The sequence below is a fragment of the Solanum lycopersicum genome, chromosome 12, assembly GCF_036512215.1.
Source record: "Solanum lycopersicum chromosome 12, SLM_r2.1".
Classification (NCBI taxonomy): Eukaryota; Viridiplantae; Streptophyta; class Magnoliopsida; order Solanales; family Solanaceae; genus Solanum; species Solanum lycopersicum.
Genome location: NC_090811.1, coordinates 68,324,818 through 68,342,438, shown reverse-complemented (window position 1 = coordinate 68,342,438; position 17,621 = coordinate 68,324,818). Strand labels below are relative to the sequence as shown.

At 37.2% G+C, this 17,621-nt stretch overlaps 3 protein-coding genes across 5 annotated transcripts in view; all 3 read right to left on the bottom strand.

Moving 5' to 3' along the window:
- Positions 1 to 3,922, bottom strand: part of LOC138337026 (DEAD-box ATP-dependent RNA helicase 42) — a 4,308-nt gene extending 386 nt beyond the window's left edge. Inside the window, exon 1 of the mRNA XM_069292278.1 lies at positions 1 to 3,922. This exon is cut by the window's left edge and continues 386 nt beyond it. Coding sequence (XP_069148379.1) covers positions 1 to 3,204 — 3,204 coding nt within the window. The 5' untranslated portion in view covers positions 3,205 to 3,922.
- A 20-nt stretch (positions 3,923 to 3,942) lies between these two features.
- LOC101255077 (uncharacterized WD repeat-containing protein C2A9.03) lies at positions 3,943 to 11,102 on the bottom strand. Of its 2 annotated transcripts, none has more exons than XM_004252923.4 (10): positions 10,802 to 11,102; positions 8,984 to 9,118; positions 7,694 to 7,861; positions 7,506 to 7,592; positions 6,287 to 6,421; positions 5,787 to 5,897; positions 5,380 to 5,471; positions 5,201 to 5,306; positions 4,881 to 4,967; positions 3,943 to 4,659 (listed from the first exon to the last, which is right to left on the bottom strand). In XM_004252923.4, exons 2-10 carry the CDS (start codon positions 9,104 to 9,106, stop codon positions 4,246 to 4,248), a joined length of 1,323 nt encoding a protein of 440 aa, XP_004252971.1. In that variant the 5' UTR covers positions 9,107 to 9,118; positions 10,802 to 11,102; the 3' UTR covers positions 3,943 to 4,245. The 2 variants fall into 2 exon arrangements, with proteins under 2 accessions (XP_004252971.1, XP_010314740.1); XM_010316438.4 differs by lacking the exon at positions 10,802 to 11,102 and adding an exon at positions 10,489 to 10,722.
- Positions 11,103 to 11,774: 672 nt separating this feature from the next.
- On the bottom strand, positions 11,775 to 17,526 carry LOC101255380 (eukaryotic translation initiation factor 3 subunit H). 2 transcript variants are annotated; one of them, XM_004252924.5, is made up of 12 exons: positions 17,273 to 17,526; positions 17,114 to 17,196; positions 15,558 to 15,674; positions 15,355 to 15,458; positions 14,827 to 14,893; positions 14,220 to 14,353; positions 14,080 to 14,128; positions 13,569 to 13,640; positions 13,371 to 13,472; positions 13,209 to 13,276; positions 12,774 to 12,926; positions 11,775 to 12,028 (listed from the first exon to the last, which is right to left on the bottom strand). In XM_004252924.5, exons 1-12 carry the CDS (start codon positions 17,280 to 17,282, stop codon positions 11,971 to 11,973), a joined length of 1,017 nt encoding a protein of 338 aa, XP_004252972.1. In that variant the 5' UTR covers positions 17,283 to 17,526; the 3' UTR covers positions 11,775 to 11,970. The 2 variants fall into 2 exon arrangements, with proteins under 2 accessions (XP_004252972.1, XP_010314741.1); XM_010316439.4 differs by having other exon boundaries at positions 17,114 to 17,193; positions 17,273 to 17,428.
- Positions 17,527 to 17,621: the final 95 nt, after the last annotated feature.

The window sequence follows — 17,621 nt, the reverse complement described above, 5'->3', positions numbered from 1 at the left end:
CTTGTGTGTAACCTTCCAACGAGCATTTTGAGGAAAATCATTAATCTCTAATTCTGCTTCATAATGTTCAGGCATTGCATCGGCCTGAATCTTTGCTAAGTTATGCTGCAAGTTCAAGGCAGCTGCCAATGCTGTTGCTCTGGCTGTCACATCATTAGAGCCAACTGATAGTCCATTTCCAACAGCAACTGCTGTTGCACCGGGTATATTAATACCAAGTACACCAGGCAATGCAACAGGTAATCCACCATTGGGAAGAAGGTGACCAGCTGAAACTGGAGTTGCTGCTGAAGCCATACTCGCTTTGGAAGCAGCAACAAGAGCAGCAGCCTGAGCAAGAGCAGCCTGCTGAGAGAGGTCACCACCTGCTTTTCTAATTCCTTCATCTTCATCCTCTGAATCTGATTTATCTTCCTCAAATCCATATTCCTTTGCCTGTGCTTTCTTGGCTGCTCTTCTCACTTCATCCTCTTCTTCATTAAATTTAAAACCACTACCACCATAACCAGTCCCATGTGCTTGCTCAAGTCCCTGATTAACCTTTGCCATGAAACTATCAGCAAGAGCTTTCAGGTCATCTGGAACAACTTGTTCCGACAATTGTAAAGCTTTTAGAAGATCAGGTGCATATCTTGCATCATCTTCAGATATGAATGTGATGGCACAACCTTTCTTACCAGCTCGACCAGTCCGCCCAACACGATGAACATAGTCCTCATAATGGTTTGGAACATCATAATTGATTACCAGTTCAAGCTCCTTGACATCTAAGCCCCTGGCTGCTATACTAGTAGCAATCAACAAATTACATACATTACTTTTAAAGTCGGATATGGTGGACTCACGATCAGTCTGATCCTTAGCCCCATGAAGGGAGAGACAGGGATAACCATGCTTGAGCAAATCTTTAAATAAAGCATCACATTTCTCCTGTGTGTGAACAAATATTAAAATTTTACCTTTTTCATACCATTCACCAAGTAACTCAAGAAGCCGGAGGAATCTATCACTTTCTGGCCTCACCTCAACCAATTGTGTTATATCCTTGTTCACAACACTCCTACCACCTACCTGTATTTCAACAGGCTTGTTCAACACTTTACGAGCTAGTATTTCAACCTGACGAGGAAAAGTTGCAGAGAACAGGACTGTTTGACGGTCTGGCCTGGTGTTTTGGACAATTCTTGTGATCTGAGGTTCAAATCCCATATCAAACATCCGATCAGCTTCATCCATGACCAAATATGTGACTCTTCGCAGATTTGTAATCTTCCCACCACTTGTACAGAGTATGTCAATCATCCTACCTGGAGTGCACACAACAATTTCGGCTCCTCGTTTCAATTCACTAATTTGTTGAGCAACACCAGAACCTCCATACACAGGTACACAGGTGAGACCCATCACTCTTGCAAACTTCTTAATATCACTATGAATTTGCTGTACAAGCTCTCTAGTAGGGGCCATTATTAGCCCAATAGGACCATCTCCAGACATCAGAGGAGGCTGGTCCTTAATATGTCTCAGCATTGGTAATACAAATGCCAGTGTTTTACCAGAACCCGTCTTAGCAATCCCAATACAATCTCGGCCACTCATAATTACTGGCAGAGCCTGAGCTTGAATAGACATGGGTTTCTCATAATTCAGTTTCTTAATAGTGTCTAGCATCTTGGAGGACAGTCCTGTCTGATGCCATGTTTTGATTGGTTTCGGAACATCCTTGCCATGGATCTTCAATTCCAGTTGTTTCCTGTAAGCAGAAACCTCTTCAGCACTGATTCTTGAAATCTCCTTAACTTCTATGTAGAAGTTCTTTCTGAAAGGAGGATATTCAATCTTCGAATGATCCACCAATGATAGTTTCTCCGCCTTGGTTTTCTTCACCCGTTTCATAAATTCTTCATCATCTTCTTCCTCCAAAGGATCTTCATCATTCTCAACGTTCCCATAATCTGAATCCGAATCTTCACCTGGGATAATTCTTCCCATGGTTTTCTTCATGCTCATCTTAGGCTTTTCTTCCTTCCTCGGACCATTTTTCTCTTTCATACTGGAATTTTCACCATCCAAACTATTGACTACGGATTTGTTAAGCTTCTCAACTTCAGGCAAAACCATATCGTTCATAAAAGCATCCAACGGGTCAATCTCATCATCGTCAACTAAACCATCACCGCCATTCTGAATAACAGGGGAATCAGATCCAATGCTAGAACTAACCACCTTGCCAGCTCCATTTTCGTCGTCCATGACCTTGCCAGTATCATCCCTATCAATATCCATGCCAGTTTTCCCCTCAGCATCTTCATCATCAGACTCACCATCCAATGTCCAAGTCTTGCCCAACTTAGGTTCTTCAGCACCTGCATCAACCCCAAGTGTCTCCCTCTCAGACTCCTCTTTTTTTCTTTTTAGCTCTTGCCATTCCTGAACTCTCCTCCTTCGCTTCTCCATCTCGTCATCTAATTTCCTTTGCTCCTCAGCTAGATCCTCTTCTCGACTCTTCTGATCCTTTTCAGCTGATACTTCATCGGTGCTCTCTTCCCTTAGCCTGTTGTTTGGTTTGCTACTCCTTTCACGATCCCTCTCCTTATGATGATCATCATTATCCCTCTTTCGCCTCTTTCTTTCACGATCCTTTGTATCAACTTCGTCATCACTCCCCTTTTCATATACTTCCCGGTGTCTATCCTTTTCGCGATTCCTCTCCTTCTCCCTTTCTCTCCTCTCTCTATCTCTCTTCCTCTCCCGTTCCCTCTCCTTCTCCCTTTCCCTCTCGCGTTCCCTCTCCTTCTCCCTTTCCCTCTCGCGTTCCCTCTCCTTCTCCCTTTCCCTCTCGCGTTCCCTCTCCTTCTCCCTTTCCCTCTCTTTCTCCCTCTCTCGTTCTTCACGGTCTTCCTTATCCTTTTCTCGCTCTTTAACTTTATCTCTAGGTCTTTCATCATCATCACGAACCTTGCTGCTCTTTTCACGCTCCTTATCTCCTCTACTGTGCCTATCCTTGTGCTTTGCTCTATCTCTATCTCTATCTCTATCAGCACTTTTCTCCCTTTCATACCGACTGCTTTTCTCTCTCTCTCGATCCTTCTTATCACGATGATGATGCTCTCTGTCCCTCTTCTCTCGATCTCGATCCTCCTTATCACGGTGCCGCTTCTTCGACTCGTCCTCTCTCTTCGACTTGTGCTTCAACTCTTCCATTTTGACAGTCGGAGCTTGGAAGACCAAAGCAAAACACCTCACCGTAAGCAACCGGAATCAGGTAACCGCCGGTACACTAGCTTATTCCGGCAAAATCCCCAATTATCTCCGGTGAAATCAACAATTATTTGAAACTGGTTTCCAAACCCTATTTTGATTTTCTTCGACTACTTTATATGGAGAGTGGAGTTAGATTTGGAGTGCAAAAATATAAAAAAACAAAATCAAATCCATTTTTTTTTAATTAATATTTAAAAATCAAATTTAGTTATAAAAAAAAATAATTTTTTTTTTTATTATTAAGTAATGACAAAATTGATAGGTTATATAGATGAAAAACCAACTTAATTTATTTTCATAATATATATTTATTTGAAAAAATAAATCAACTTTACGATAAGGGTAAGATTTGAGATGAACGTATAGACTTTACTAGATGAATTAGATCACAAGTGAAAGATATATGTAACAAACTAAGAGTGGTCTTAGCGAAGGACAGAGTTACGAAATGTGAGATTGAAACGATTCGAGCATATAAAGAAGAGATGCACGAATGTCTCAGTGCGGATGTGTGAGATCAAGTATGTTGAGTATGGATGATTCGAGGAGGGAATAGAGATGGATGGGAGAAGTATCGGAGCGATGTCTTGTAAGTTATGCTTTCATTAAGCCGATTTTCGTCATCCCTAGCAATAAAAAGCACAAATTCAAGAAAAATAAGTTCTACAACGCAATCGCTTATGAAGATACTTTTTTGTTGCTATAACGAAATATTGTTATAGAAGACATACAATATACCATATAACATGAAAAGTCGTACCAAAAGCGAAATGTTGTAATAGAAAATGACTGTTCACAGAGAAGTCTAACTATACTAGTACTAGAAATAAGGCTCTATATGTAAGGCATTTTTCTTAAGGACACTGTACATGGTATACTAAGGACCAAAAACTGAGCCAAGTTTCAAAGTTCAACATGATTTCATCAGCCTATTTTCTCCGGTACATCGGCCCGCGGTGAAGAAACAAACCATCAGTAGGTCTATGTGAACAGATCAACATATACGGAAGAACGCCTTCGGTTGTATTGGAGCAAGCTTGCATATGTTCGATCCCAGATACCGATGTAAAGAGACTCATCGTCTGGACTCAGAGATACACCAGATATCTCGCCAAACATGTCAATTTCTTGACGTTTTCTGTACTCTCCTCCAGCATTGTAAATGTGGACAAAATCTGCAGGTTCAGCCACCACCAAGAACCGCCCATCTGATGAGTAACGGATTGATCGGACAGCACCCATGTTTCCTTTCAGCACTGCTGTTGGCGATGACAGGTTTCTCATGTCCCAAATTCGACAGGTTTTGTCTTGATTCCCAGTGGCAAAGGTACGGCCATCAGGGTGCCAGGCAGACGCGAAAGAATAGTCTAGATGACCAACAATTGAGCCAATCGTCTGATACAGTAAAGACCCTCGATTAGAACAGATTTAATCGGATCAGAAAATGGAGGACTTGCATGAAAAATAGAAGTGAAAATCATTGCAATTGATTCATAAATTCTTGCCGATATTAACCTCACTAAAAATGCAGTAAAGAAATGGACCGACAAATACGAGGCAACCACACGATGAGAAACTTTTCATTACATCTGATTTTAAAGGTAACGATTTAATACCTTTCCGTTTTGAGAATCAACAAGTAAGCCAGTGAGATCATCTCCAACAACAGTAAGAATCTTGCTATCTGGGCTCATTGAAGTATGCTGCATAAATGAAATTATGAATGCATGAGAGGTTCGATCTTCGAATAGTACTTAAAGACAGATGAATCTCAAATATCTTCTATTTTCACAAAAAATCCGAATTATTTACTAAGAAAAAAGTGTGTTCAGGCCTATGATGGGATGTCAATTACAACACCCTGCCTTCCGGCCATAAGAAATAAATGGTAAATGAAAGAACAAAAAGAGCAGTAAAAGGTAGATAAGAAACTGACGTTCACTGGCCAAGGGAACCGGAAGTAGTTCATAAGCTGAAATTTCTCCATGTCATACTCTCTCACACCACAATCATTATTAGCAGCCATAAAATGAAGCCCACCGCTGCAAAACAATTGAGACGTTTAATCAGTTGAATTTCAAACAAGTCCAACAACTCATATTATATTCATACTACCTCAAGCTATCATATATCTCGACAGCATTTGTAATAGCATTTTCCTCATATGTGGTCCTTGTGCAGAAGCTTATACCTGGCTTGTCCAAACACTGCATTATATAAAGGTAAGTTAAGTAAGGAATGACAAAAGGCGCATGCGGTATAAAGATTCAATTTCATTGAAATTTAATTAACCTAGTCTTGCTAGTCTTGAGCTATCAATAGATAGGAAGTTGTTGAAATAAAATGCTCATGAACAACAGCAGAAAAAACTTGAATACGCTTGCCAATAAGTTAACATGACGTATTGTGGAAACAGACCGAAGACCTGGGACTTCCACCTCCTCTCTTTAATTTCATGAATTTTCTCCGGAAACTTACTGTATTATATCTTCTTGATGAAACTCAAAACAAACCCAACTAACCTTACAAACTAGTTCCCCTTGAAAGCCCCCTGCGACAACAAAGCGATTCTTCACTGCCATTGTGCTGATCTGTGTTTGTGTTAGACCTTCTAACAAACTTCCTGCATGTTTCTAGAGGCCAAAGTAACAAAAAGAGCAGGTTAGACATAATCAATAAGGGAAGAAACGACAAATTAATATTGACATCTGATTGGAATCAAAGAAAACATCTTGACAAGCGGGGTGCTCGGATGGTAAGCACCCTCCACCTCCAACCCTGAGGGAGGGGTAAAAAGACAAAAAGGAAACATCTTGAAAACCCAAACTCAAGAGGGATAGATGGGTACTCTTTCAAATCCCACCGCAATGTTAACGGAAGAAATAATTCAACAAATACATACGTACACATAAGAGTCCTCTTCATGGAAACATGACACCAGCATGAAGAAGAAGAAGAAGAACTACAGGTACACTATAAACTAAAATACAAAAGGAAGGTCACTAAGTGTGTTCTGGATTACCTCTGACGGTGCTATATGTCCAGAGAAATCAAGGACTTCGGTTAAGTTGTTGGAAATGGATGACCAGTGCATAAGTGAGTAGTTCGATATAAGATACACATCATGTTTTGAAGTAGCCCAAACCAAGTTCCTTAGCTGTAAAACAAATGGCATAAAGAGATCATTAAAATTATGCTTTCAGCAAATGAAAATAAAAAATTATTTACGAGGCAAACACCACAGAATAATCCAAAATTTTCCGAAGAAATAAGCAGTTAAAAGATTCCTTTTTTATCAGTAACTGCAGTTAAGAAGTTAATCCAAAAGCATCAGACATGGGATGGAGAACCTCCGGCAGTAATTTCTTGTCTTGGCGCGCTCAGAATTCAAAAACCCATTCCATTTCCTTTACCAATCCCTAACTGAGGAGACTTACCTGATACACTAGGCATGTTTTTATGCATGCTTACTCATGTTTTCTTGTCATATTGAATGCTTGTAGAGCTAAAATTGATAGAGTATGCTCCCATTTTTAGGATGATAGTATACTTACTGGGAATTTGAAGGATATAAAGACACTAAGCTATTCATTATACTGTTGAGGAGGAAATCCTTCGAATTGTTAGATATTAATGAAAATGTTAATAGACCCCGTTTTTGTAAATAGAAAGGGCCCAGCTTTGTCAGGAGCATAATTTAAATAGTTACAGCATTTCGTGAGGAATGAAGATTGGTTAGGAGACGGAAAATCCTTGGTCTTTATTCCAGAAGATGAGTACAACATAGGGTGGAGAGATACAGCAGGGAGGATTTTGCAGTTCTTGGGTATACCTCCATCATTCAACGTCCCACAGAGGAGAAATTGCATCTAGAAGAAGCAAGTTAACAAGAATGGCTGAAACATGGGGTAGGCTCAGCAAAGCATATGTAAAAATCTATATTACATTACCTCTCCAAGAATACTGTTGTACCCGTGTGTGATCCTCAAAAAATGCACTTACTTTTGGAGGATCTAACACACCCCCAACAACATTTCTAAAGAGTCCGAGCAACACAGGTAAAAGTTAACCCAGCTGCAAGAAATAGCAGCTCCGAATTTCTCTCTAATTAATTGATTTACAACTTCATGATCCATTTAGTCCTCCTCCAAAACCGGAGGTGATACGAAAGGGTTCATTAATAGGTGGAAATTCGCAGCTGGACTCAGACTATTTGCATACTCTACAAAATAAATGCATACCTGAAAATGAAGTATGGTAGGCTTTACTAATCTTGTATTGTAAAAGAAGTCATAGAAGTTGCCACCTTTCTTCACCTGTTTGCATTCCTGAAAAAGCAATATAACATAGAAGAACCGCAAAGTTTATAACTATACTTTGGAAACACTGAATTAAAATCCTTAAAGAAATAAATGATGAAGCTACATACCTTATCTACAGCATCTCCAGACAAAGGTATGTTCTCATAATTCCTGTATTGTTCGAGCCTTGTCAATCTGTAACTTTGCCTTGTTATATTCAATCTCTCCCACGGGATACCTTGTATGTCTTTGCCTTTCCTTGCTTGTGCAGCGGATGTATCTGTCCCTTCTGTTACCTAACCAAAATTTTCTAAAAAAAGTGAATACACCATTGGATAGCTGACACCAACTGACCAAAGTAATCACATATTCATGCATTCACTTGATGTGTAGTTTCAATAATTCAAGGTAACTCAAGATACAGAATGAAATACAAAAAACTCATATCAGTACATAGAGAAAAACAGGTTGTGTCATTACTCCATCAAACAAATAGGAGAAATGAAGCCTAAAAGAAAAAAGAGTTAAATGACCATCATCGAATTCAATAAGAGCAATTAGTATTCACCGCGTGGCTGTTTACCAATAGATTACATCTTTAAGAGCTGGAAAGTTATATTTTTTCAACATAATGTTTGCACCAAAACAAGCATGTTCTCACTGGCCGCTGCAACAGATCAAATGATGTGGTCGCTTTTAACATGGCATCAAAATTCAAATCAGATAAAGGCCCTAGATTCATTTCTTGCTGACAAGCATTATCAAAGGAATTTTGACGCATTTGAACCAAAGAAAAACTGGTCAGGCCTGATCTAAGGGGGCATGATTCAAACCTAAGCTGCTCAGACTCTGCACTTTTGGTGCCGCACCCGTGTCAACACGACATGGGTGTAGGGTGGTTCCGTGTCCAATTTGGTCAACGTATTTTGGGTACTTTGACTAAAATCGATGGGAAAGTCTGGCCAATTTTAATGATCCCTATAATTAGTACAAAAGCTAAGGTGAAACTGAAGGAAATGGAAAACCTTTTAGATAGAAATTTCTCTGTCGCTCCTTTTCCTTTTTAATTTCCTTCTATGATTCTCCTCAAGTTCTCCACATAATATCTCATAATTTAGGTTTTATAGCTCTATTTTAGATATTTTAATAATTATTTTTAGGCGGATTCCCGCATCCATATCCATACATAGATCCATATTCCTGAATCTTAAACTAGATCATGAAGGATCCGACCTCTGGATAGGCACCCGTATCGTACACCCGCACCCGAGTCCAAGCAACTTAGATTCAAACCTAATATAAACAGATACACGAGTTCACACTTTTGTTGAGGTGATCACTTAATTCAACGGTCTCAAAGCAAAACTTAATATAAACCACCAGAGAATAAGAATAAGTCAAAGTGTATATGTACTGACCATCTCAAAGTCATCAAGGTTTGGGTCCTCATTGTAGAATACCTCTTCAAATTCATCCATCGTATCTGCCATCTCTTCATCAAGATTCATGTAACCCAATCTCTCAGCCCTTTGGTAAGACATGCTTTCCCACACCTTTCAACCGTAAGTTCAACAAAACTAAAAACATTGTATTTCCAGGTATAGAGAAACAAACTGAAAGGTCCAAATTAGAACAAGAAGAAAAAGGAGCAGAAAAACAAACACAAATATGTTAACATTCACATATTTCTAGGGGAAGAAAATAGGAGAAGCAAAAACTGTTGGCTAACTTGAAAATTACTTTAAAAAACAACAAAACGCAACGAATCAAAGAAAACACGATGAGATTTTTCTGAATTTCAGCTAAAATCCAATAAGCATACGAAACCAGGAACTGTTACTCTTCCACCTTCCAACCCCAAACCACACACACTAAACAAAGATGACATTTTTATGCAAATTCACCTAAATCCAATAAACCCATAAAATCAGGACATCATGTAGACTCTTCCCAACAAGCCTTCCCACCACCACAACAACAAACACATACACCAAAAACCCATCAAGAAGAAAGTGAATTCTATGAATCTGGGGTTGCCTTTGAAGGTTGATAAACACAAAAAAATAGTAAAAAGAAAAGAATTCGAAGAACTGAACCTGAGAATTTAAATTCTCTAGTTCAGAGAAAGAACCAGCAGCTTTCTCTTAAAAATACCCCAACATAACTGAAATGCAAGAAAGAATGATCTTTTCTCTTCCCATTACCCCCAACCACACACACAACAAAAATCCAACAAGAAAAAATTCAATTTTGTGAATCTGGGGTTCCATTTAAAGACTACATGAACACAAAAACAGCAAGAGAGAGTTCTAAGAACCAGATAGGTCTACTAGATGATCAAAATGCAAGAAAAACTGAACTTTTTTCTTCTTTTTCAATGTATTATATAGAGTTTGTATGCTAACAATCTATGCTCTATAAAATCAAGCAAAAAAGGATGACATTTTTCTGCAAATCAGCAAAAATCCAATAAACTTAACAAAACCAGACACCATCTACATTTAGACTCTTCCAATCCCCCCCACCCCCAAACACACACCCCAAAAACCCAAGAACAAAAATCTGGGGTTTCATATAAAGACAAACACAAAACAGCAAAAATAGAGAGTTCCAAGAACAGTAACTGAGAATTCATCTTAGGTCTCCCAGATGATTCGCAAGAAAAAACTGATCTTTTTAATTCTTTTCCAATGTATTATATGCAGTGTGTATGTGTTCCATAAATCAAGGGAAAAAGATGACATTTTTTCTGCAAATTCAGCAAAATCCAATAAACCCACAAAACCAGGCACCATAACCCCCACCCCACCCTCCACACACCTCAAAATCCCAAGAATAGAATCTGGGTTTCCACATAAAGACTACATAAACACAAAAACAGCAAAAAAAAAGCGAGTTCCAAGAACAGTTACTGAGAATTCACCTTCTCTGGGTCAGAGAAAGAACCAGTTAGGTCTCCCAGATGATTTTAAAACAAGAAAAAAACTGATCTTTTTCCTTCATTACCAATGTACTACATGCAGTTTGTATGTTAGGATCTATGCTCTATAAAATCAAGAGAAAAAAAAGATGACATTTTTTGTGCAAATTCAGCAACAATCCAAATAAACCCACAAAACAAGGCACCATTTAGACTATTCCCCCAACCCCACACCTCAAAAACTCAAGAATACAATCTGGGGTACCATATAAAGTCCACAAAAACAGCAAAGCAGAGATAGTTCTAAGAACAGTACCTCAGAATTCACCTTCTCTGGCTCAGAAAATGAACCAGTTAGGTCTCCTAGATTGATTAAAAATCAAGAAAAAAAAAGATCTTTTTTTTCTTGTTTCCCAATGTATTATATGTAGTTTGTATGATAGCGATCTACGCTCTATAAAATCATGTTATGTCGGCCAAAGAAGCTTTATGCCATCCCTTTGGTATGATTGTGAAAGATTGTGTTAAGTATAAGGATATACAGACACACCCACGCGCCCAAATTTCAAGATTAAAGGACCCTCACCTCCTAAGTTAAAAACTCGTTACGTAACAACGAAAAGTCTTTATCTTGTACGTAGTATTTATCTTCTTATTTTTGCTATAGTATAAACAAACATTGATGTGTTAGAAAAGTAACGTTAATAATATTGGATTTGTTCTCTATTATAACGTAACTTCTTATCTTATCTCATTTTCTCTTTATTTATTTGTTAATTAATAATTTAAGTTTATCATTCGCTAGTATGTTATAAACGAACATCGATACAATGAAAGGAGCCCAAAAAAGTAACATTAATAAAATTAGATTTTTTTCTATTATAATATTATATTTATTTACGACTCGATGATATTTTTATACACGTTGTCAAACAATTTCTGATGCTTCACAAATATGGAAAAAATCTTGATAATCTCTTTAACATTATTTAAAGTTACACGTAAAGAGTCCTACACGAACATGGGCAAAACTACTTTGGTGGAACAATTTAATATGTATATAATTAGAATAAAGAATTGCTTGTACAACTTGAACTCATATATAAAATATTAAATCATTTGACATGAGAGAAGCAACAAAAGGGATTCGAAGAATGTTTAATTTTTTAATCATATATTTTCCCCTTAAATTTTTGATTGACGAGAAAGCTATCTCTTTACTTTCACGAGATAGGATGCATCATATACCCCACCCTCTTCAAACGCCACTTATGAAATGATACGGAATATTTTGTTAACGAGAAAGCATAAATCTTCCGCAAAGTTTAAGTGTGTAGTTAAAACAAGTTGAGGACATTTATGTATCATCTAGAATCATTTGCATACACAGAGGAATTCATTCTTTTCATATATCAACTCAAAAGTGTGTAAAAACTGACACAAAATGGAAAAGTACAAAATTGGTCTATTACTCCATAGATTTCTTCAGTTCTCTTGAAGAGCCTTCATCAGATAGAGTCTACTGAAGCTCTGTCCAGCAACACTGCAAGCAATACACAAACGAGTTTAGCTCGAAAACAACGCGATTAGGTCCTACTCATGCATACGGAACACTTTCTAAATAAACACGAGGAGAATGACAACCAAGTGACATTTGCCTAGGCACGTTGAACAAACGAAAATGACATAAACCTAAACAAACCAACACAAGGAAAGTACCTGTGTGCACCTCGACTATCTCACGAGATACTGGATACTTCCCACTAGCACAAGTACAGGGCTAACTTAATCACCTAATTTTTTGGTTCCGTCTACACCTACTTCATTGACTGCTTGAACACACCCTTGAGTGCGCATTACCAATTTATCGTGATTTTTTCTCAGCTAATAGCAAAACACCAAATAGATACTTGCATACCTAGTAAGTCCAGATCCTTATGAGGCCATCACATAGTACTGAGGTTAGAGTTATGTCTCAAGGAAATGCTAAAACAAATGAAATCATAAAGAAACGAAAAAGGGCTCAATCTTTCTTCTTCTTCTCCTTGCTTTTGATTTTCTTTTTTTGATTTGGCATAGGGTAATTCCTCAATATTTTACTCTTAGTAGAAGCATTTCAAATCTTTTTTGTACTTTAAAATGTTAAGGACCACTTCGAAAGACTGGGCATGTTGAAAATTTGACTATGTTCAGGAGTGGATGTGTTTCCCTCAGTTGAACAATATCTATCTGCAATGCTTGCAAACATGCATGTGAACAATGGACATCACTTTTAGACTGTAACTCACCCGTTAATCTGGTTGCAGTAGTTTGCTATTTGATTAGTTATGAGAAAGCTGTCCAATCGTGAGGGTTCTGGGATTGGCTTAAAGGCAGGATTAGAAGGATCCTCCTCCGGCAGTGGCTCTTCTCCAGAAGCTTTACGTGCCATGTTGTCAGCCCTACAGAGAAAAATCCGGAACAAATATCAATGAGAAAGGACCTCTAGAAAATAAACATTTGATGCAGATTTCACCAGGTATGCATCATCCACACCACAGCCAAGACATTCGAACCCTGAAACTTCTAATTAGCATACTCAACTATCAAGCTGACACAACTCGTAATGGATTCCTCCTCCCCACCACCAAATAAATAAATAAATCATGTAAGCTTATCATATAGACTATTATGTCTAGGTGATCAAGCACTTGAAAATATCTCCAAAAAAAGAAGAAGAATACCTCCTCTTTTGAAGCCAAGCTTGCTGCTGAGCTTGTTGACGGGAAAGGTTCCGATAGTAAAATTGGAACTACAAACAGGTGGTAATGTTAGCAACTGAACATCCAAGCATATAACACACTCCCCAGAAAGGGAAAGATTGACCCACAAAGAGAATGACTAACCTTTTGCTGCTCCATTGACAAGTCATCCATACACTCGATCAAAAACTCAACATTCCTTTCCAAGTATGGATTGGTTGACAATTGTAGGCGCTCATAATCACACTGACACACAGGGGAAAAGAAAACCATTCAATTAGTTTGTCAGGCTATATCTGATCATTCGAGAATTCTCCCCCAAAAGAAAAAATAGTAAGATACCTGAGTTACAGGTGTATCAGGTTCAAGTTCAGTCATAAAGGCACTTATGAGAGCCGAGTTTGAAACTTTAAACTGTACAAAAGAATGGCAAAATTAAAATGCGAGAGAAAATGAAGCGAACTTTCTTTGTACAACTTTTCTCTCTCTAGAAACTATGAAAACTTATCTGAAGTTACCATGTTGACTGACTAAAACCAAGATAGTAATACCCCTTAATGGTAATAATCTAAGAATCTTTAAATTATCTTATCAATGAGTGTGAAGAAGAAATATACATCAGATATTGAGTTTACATTAAAACAGTACTCCAACAAAAGAAGTCAAGAATGCCTTCGCTGGGCAAAAGGGGGAAATAATAAGAAATACATCTCAAGCAACTGATTTTCAAACTAATACAAACGCAGAATGGCAATCAATAAATTGCATTGCTGAAAAAATTTACTCATTCAAAGACAACAGCTGCACATGATAATGAAAGTGAGAGCAAAGTAATGTGGATAAGAAAGCATACTGGTATCTCTTCGAAGATGTCGACCCATGAAAGATTCTTTTCCCTCAACCTAGAAATAAACCAACATCAGCAATAGAATAAGTTTGTTATGCCCAAAAGAATTATCCTTGGGGGAAAGGAGAATGCAAGAATGCACATACTTCTCTCCAGTAAAGTTATTACTCCTATAGAGTTCCATGAAAGAATCAGAAAGCTTTAAGGCCTTCAATGCTAAGACACCTTGGTTGGATCTTGAAGGATCATAGATGATGCAAACACAACGTTTAATATTCTCCTGCAGTCACAAGAAGCCATCGGGTTAAAGTAAAAGAGATTATTCACATAAACAACTGAGTCTGAGACAATCAAATAGCAACTTATCAAGCAAGAACATAAGAAAATTCTACAAGAGAAGTAACTTTTACAGAATTGAGTTGTTCCGTTCATGAAATCATCAATGATAATAAAATTTATCTTGTTGGACAGAGCAAATACAAGACAAACAAGCCAGAAGAAATTAAAACACAAATGTCATTCAGTTTGAAAACATCCATTGCTGTTCTGGTCAAGCTGCTGGTAGGAGTTGATTTTGACATTGAATAATTTAGCTCAAGCTCCTAAAGAGATAAAATACTCTGTGTTGCACTTCTTGGGTGCAGGTTATTAGCACGTGAACTAAAACAAGTGTAACTCTATTACCAATACAAGCGATTTCACAATCCAAAGATGAGAGATGGAGATGGACAGAATCATAAATGAAGTATATACCTGGTAATTCATGAAGGTCTCTATCAATTCAACAGTTTGAAATGAACCAAATAAAGTTGATTGATACCTGTAATACAATACCAACAAAAATTTCATAGTTCAGCTCATTACCAATACCCATATTACAATTTACAAGGACAGAAGTGGCAATATGATTCCGAGTTTAACAAAACCACAAAAAGAAATGTCAAAATATCTAAAACGAATCAGTCATCAGTTAGTCAACATAATCCAGAAAAAGAAAGGAAGTACTGCTCACTTTGCCAAATGCCAAATTAACTCAAAAAACTAACTTCAATCAGTCATCACAGTCCAAAAAAATAATCAATCCAGCAACATTCTTTTATCAACACAGTACACATAGACCACAAAATCCCCAACACATAGAAACTGATCAACACAAACAAATTGCCAAACACAAATCACAAAACCAATTTTCAAGTCCACACGGACCTCAGCTTCAACACTTTTTATGTACAGCAAATACATAATTGTCTCTGATGTAGTCAAACAGGAAAGTATGCGTACCAACCAACGGTGTTGTTGTCAACATTAACCTCCCTTAGGCATCTCATCATTTCAAGCTGATAATTAGCGCCCTCAGCCTCGATCTCCTCATCCTCTTCACGAACCTGAAAAAAAATATTTTAAGAAGAAGTCTACTCATTTATGAATCTGAAACAACAATTTTTTAATAAATAATAAGCAAGAAATGCTAGAAGTCAACATACCGGAAATGGAAAACAGTTTGTGACTTCAAGAACACTTCCGACATCCAACCCAAGAAGTTGCCCAGTGACCAAAGCTGGGGAAAACTCCTTACAATGCTTTATTATTTTCAGAATGACCTGTTGCACAAAATTTACCTCAAGAAATTATGCATGTACATCCATACACATACTTATATACCATTAAAATACAATAGTTTTTTTTCCACGTCTATCTTCCTAGGACCATCTGCTATCTTTTAAAATTGTTGATACAACACATCATAGGCAATCATTTAGGACGAGGGTGTACATTAATGATTAAAAAAATACAGTCCAATACATCGTGGGAAATCATTTACTTCAAAGCTGACAATCATTTAGGATAAGGGAGTATATTAAAGATTAAATATACATTCCTCTTAACTCATATAAGTCGCCATCTATATAAGAGACCTAATAGAATATATTAGCTAATATGTTTCTTACAGGGTTTTCTTAACAAAAAGGTTGGGTCTCCTACAAGAAGAGCCTAACCAGGCCCAAGCCCATACCATAGGGTAGCCCTACAGAGCCAAAATGAAAGGTCTTCATCCATCATAGGCTAGGGTCATCTCATAGCCATTACTTCTTTGAATTGCTTCGATCACACAATTAAGTACTTTGCACCAACATATTATAGTTCTTTACCTCCTAGAAGCCGGTCAATGAAATTTGTTATGGAATAAATTAATTGAGTTCAATTCAGTTAAGTCAAAAACCACATTGCAATCCTAGATTAAAGGGATTGACTAATATTAACTTTTCGTTTATGAAAGAACTAATTAATAATAGATTTAGATCAAAGAGATAGATGGCTATGCCACCATCCAAAATGAGAAGATGGGAAGTTGGTCCAAATCAGAAAATTACAGTGTTACAACAATCGTTGTGTGAAATAAGCAACAACAAGAAAAAGTATGCCTCAATCCAAAACCAGTTCAGGTCCACTATATGATGAATACTCCAACTCCACCAGCTCCATTTGGACTTGTTTCATTCCAATACTTGACAATTTGAATTTTAAGCTGAATCAATCCCAACTAGTGTAAAAGTGAACAAACACTAGTAGGTAATATAATTTTAACAACAAGAACTAACCCTTATCCCAACTAGTTGGTATCGACTATATAATTTTACACTTCCAATGTATTTTCTTCTTTGCAAAACCCGCAAGTACTCTAAGTGTTTTTTGCAATAAGAAACTTAAATAAATAGCTAATAGTAACTTGTGAGATAATTCCTATACTCCATTTACTCAGCCAAATGAGAAGGTGAAGAACAAACCAAATTACAATCATCAAGTCTCACAAATCTATCATTACATAACTGTACACATGCATGACTTCATCCAATACCAACTCAGCTCAATTAAACATTCTTCTTTTAGCTTAGACAAGCAATTAAAAAGGCCTATATTTTTTATATGTAGCTAAACTGTTTTCCTCATGCACAATGTCCTCCTCCTAAGAAGAGGCATATACTATATCATCGTAATTCGATAATAAACTAAATAATTTAGCTGTAGAGAGAAAGTATACCAGTCCTTCAATCTGAACAACTCGCAACGGCGGTGCAGCTTCTTCTTCTTTAGCTGCAACTTGCAAAAATGATCTCGGTACTGCTGCAACAAGCAATGGAAGATCAATTACCGATAATGATTATGTACAAATACTCAAAAGTAAAGAGAATTTACATACCGTTCGCCATGATTGAATCGGAAAGTTCTCTCTGCAGGCAGAGAAATCACTGTGCTGAAACGCTGAAGAGGGTGAAGAAGAGAGGAGAGAGGTATTTTTATATATGGGCCAAACTATTGGGAGTCACATATATTGGGCCTAATAGTAAGTTTTATCGGTTTCAAAATCGAACCGAAATCGATTATATTTTTATTTTTTTAACTGATTAATCGATAATTATCATCAACAGGTTGTTTGTTTTTAAACAAAAATACAATCTACTAACTCATGAGTTCGGTACATTTCATAATTCACATTATTTCTAAGTTTTCATTGAATAAATTTTTCATGTGAAATCTTAACGATAAAA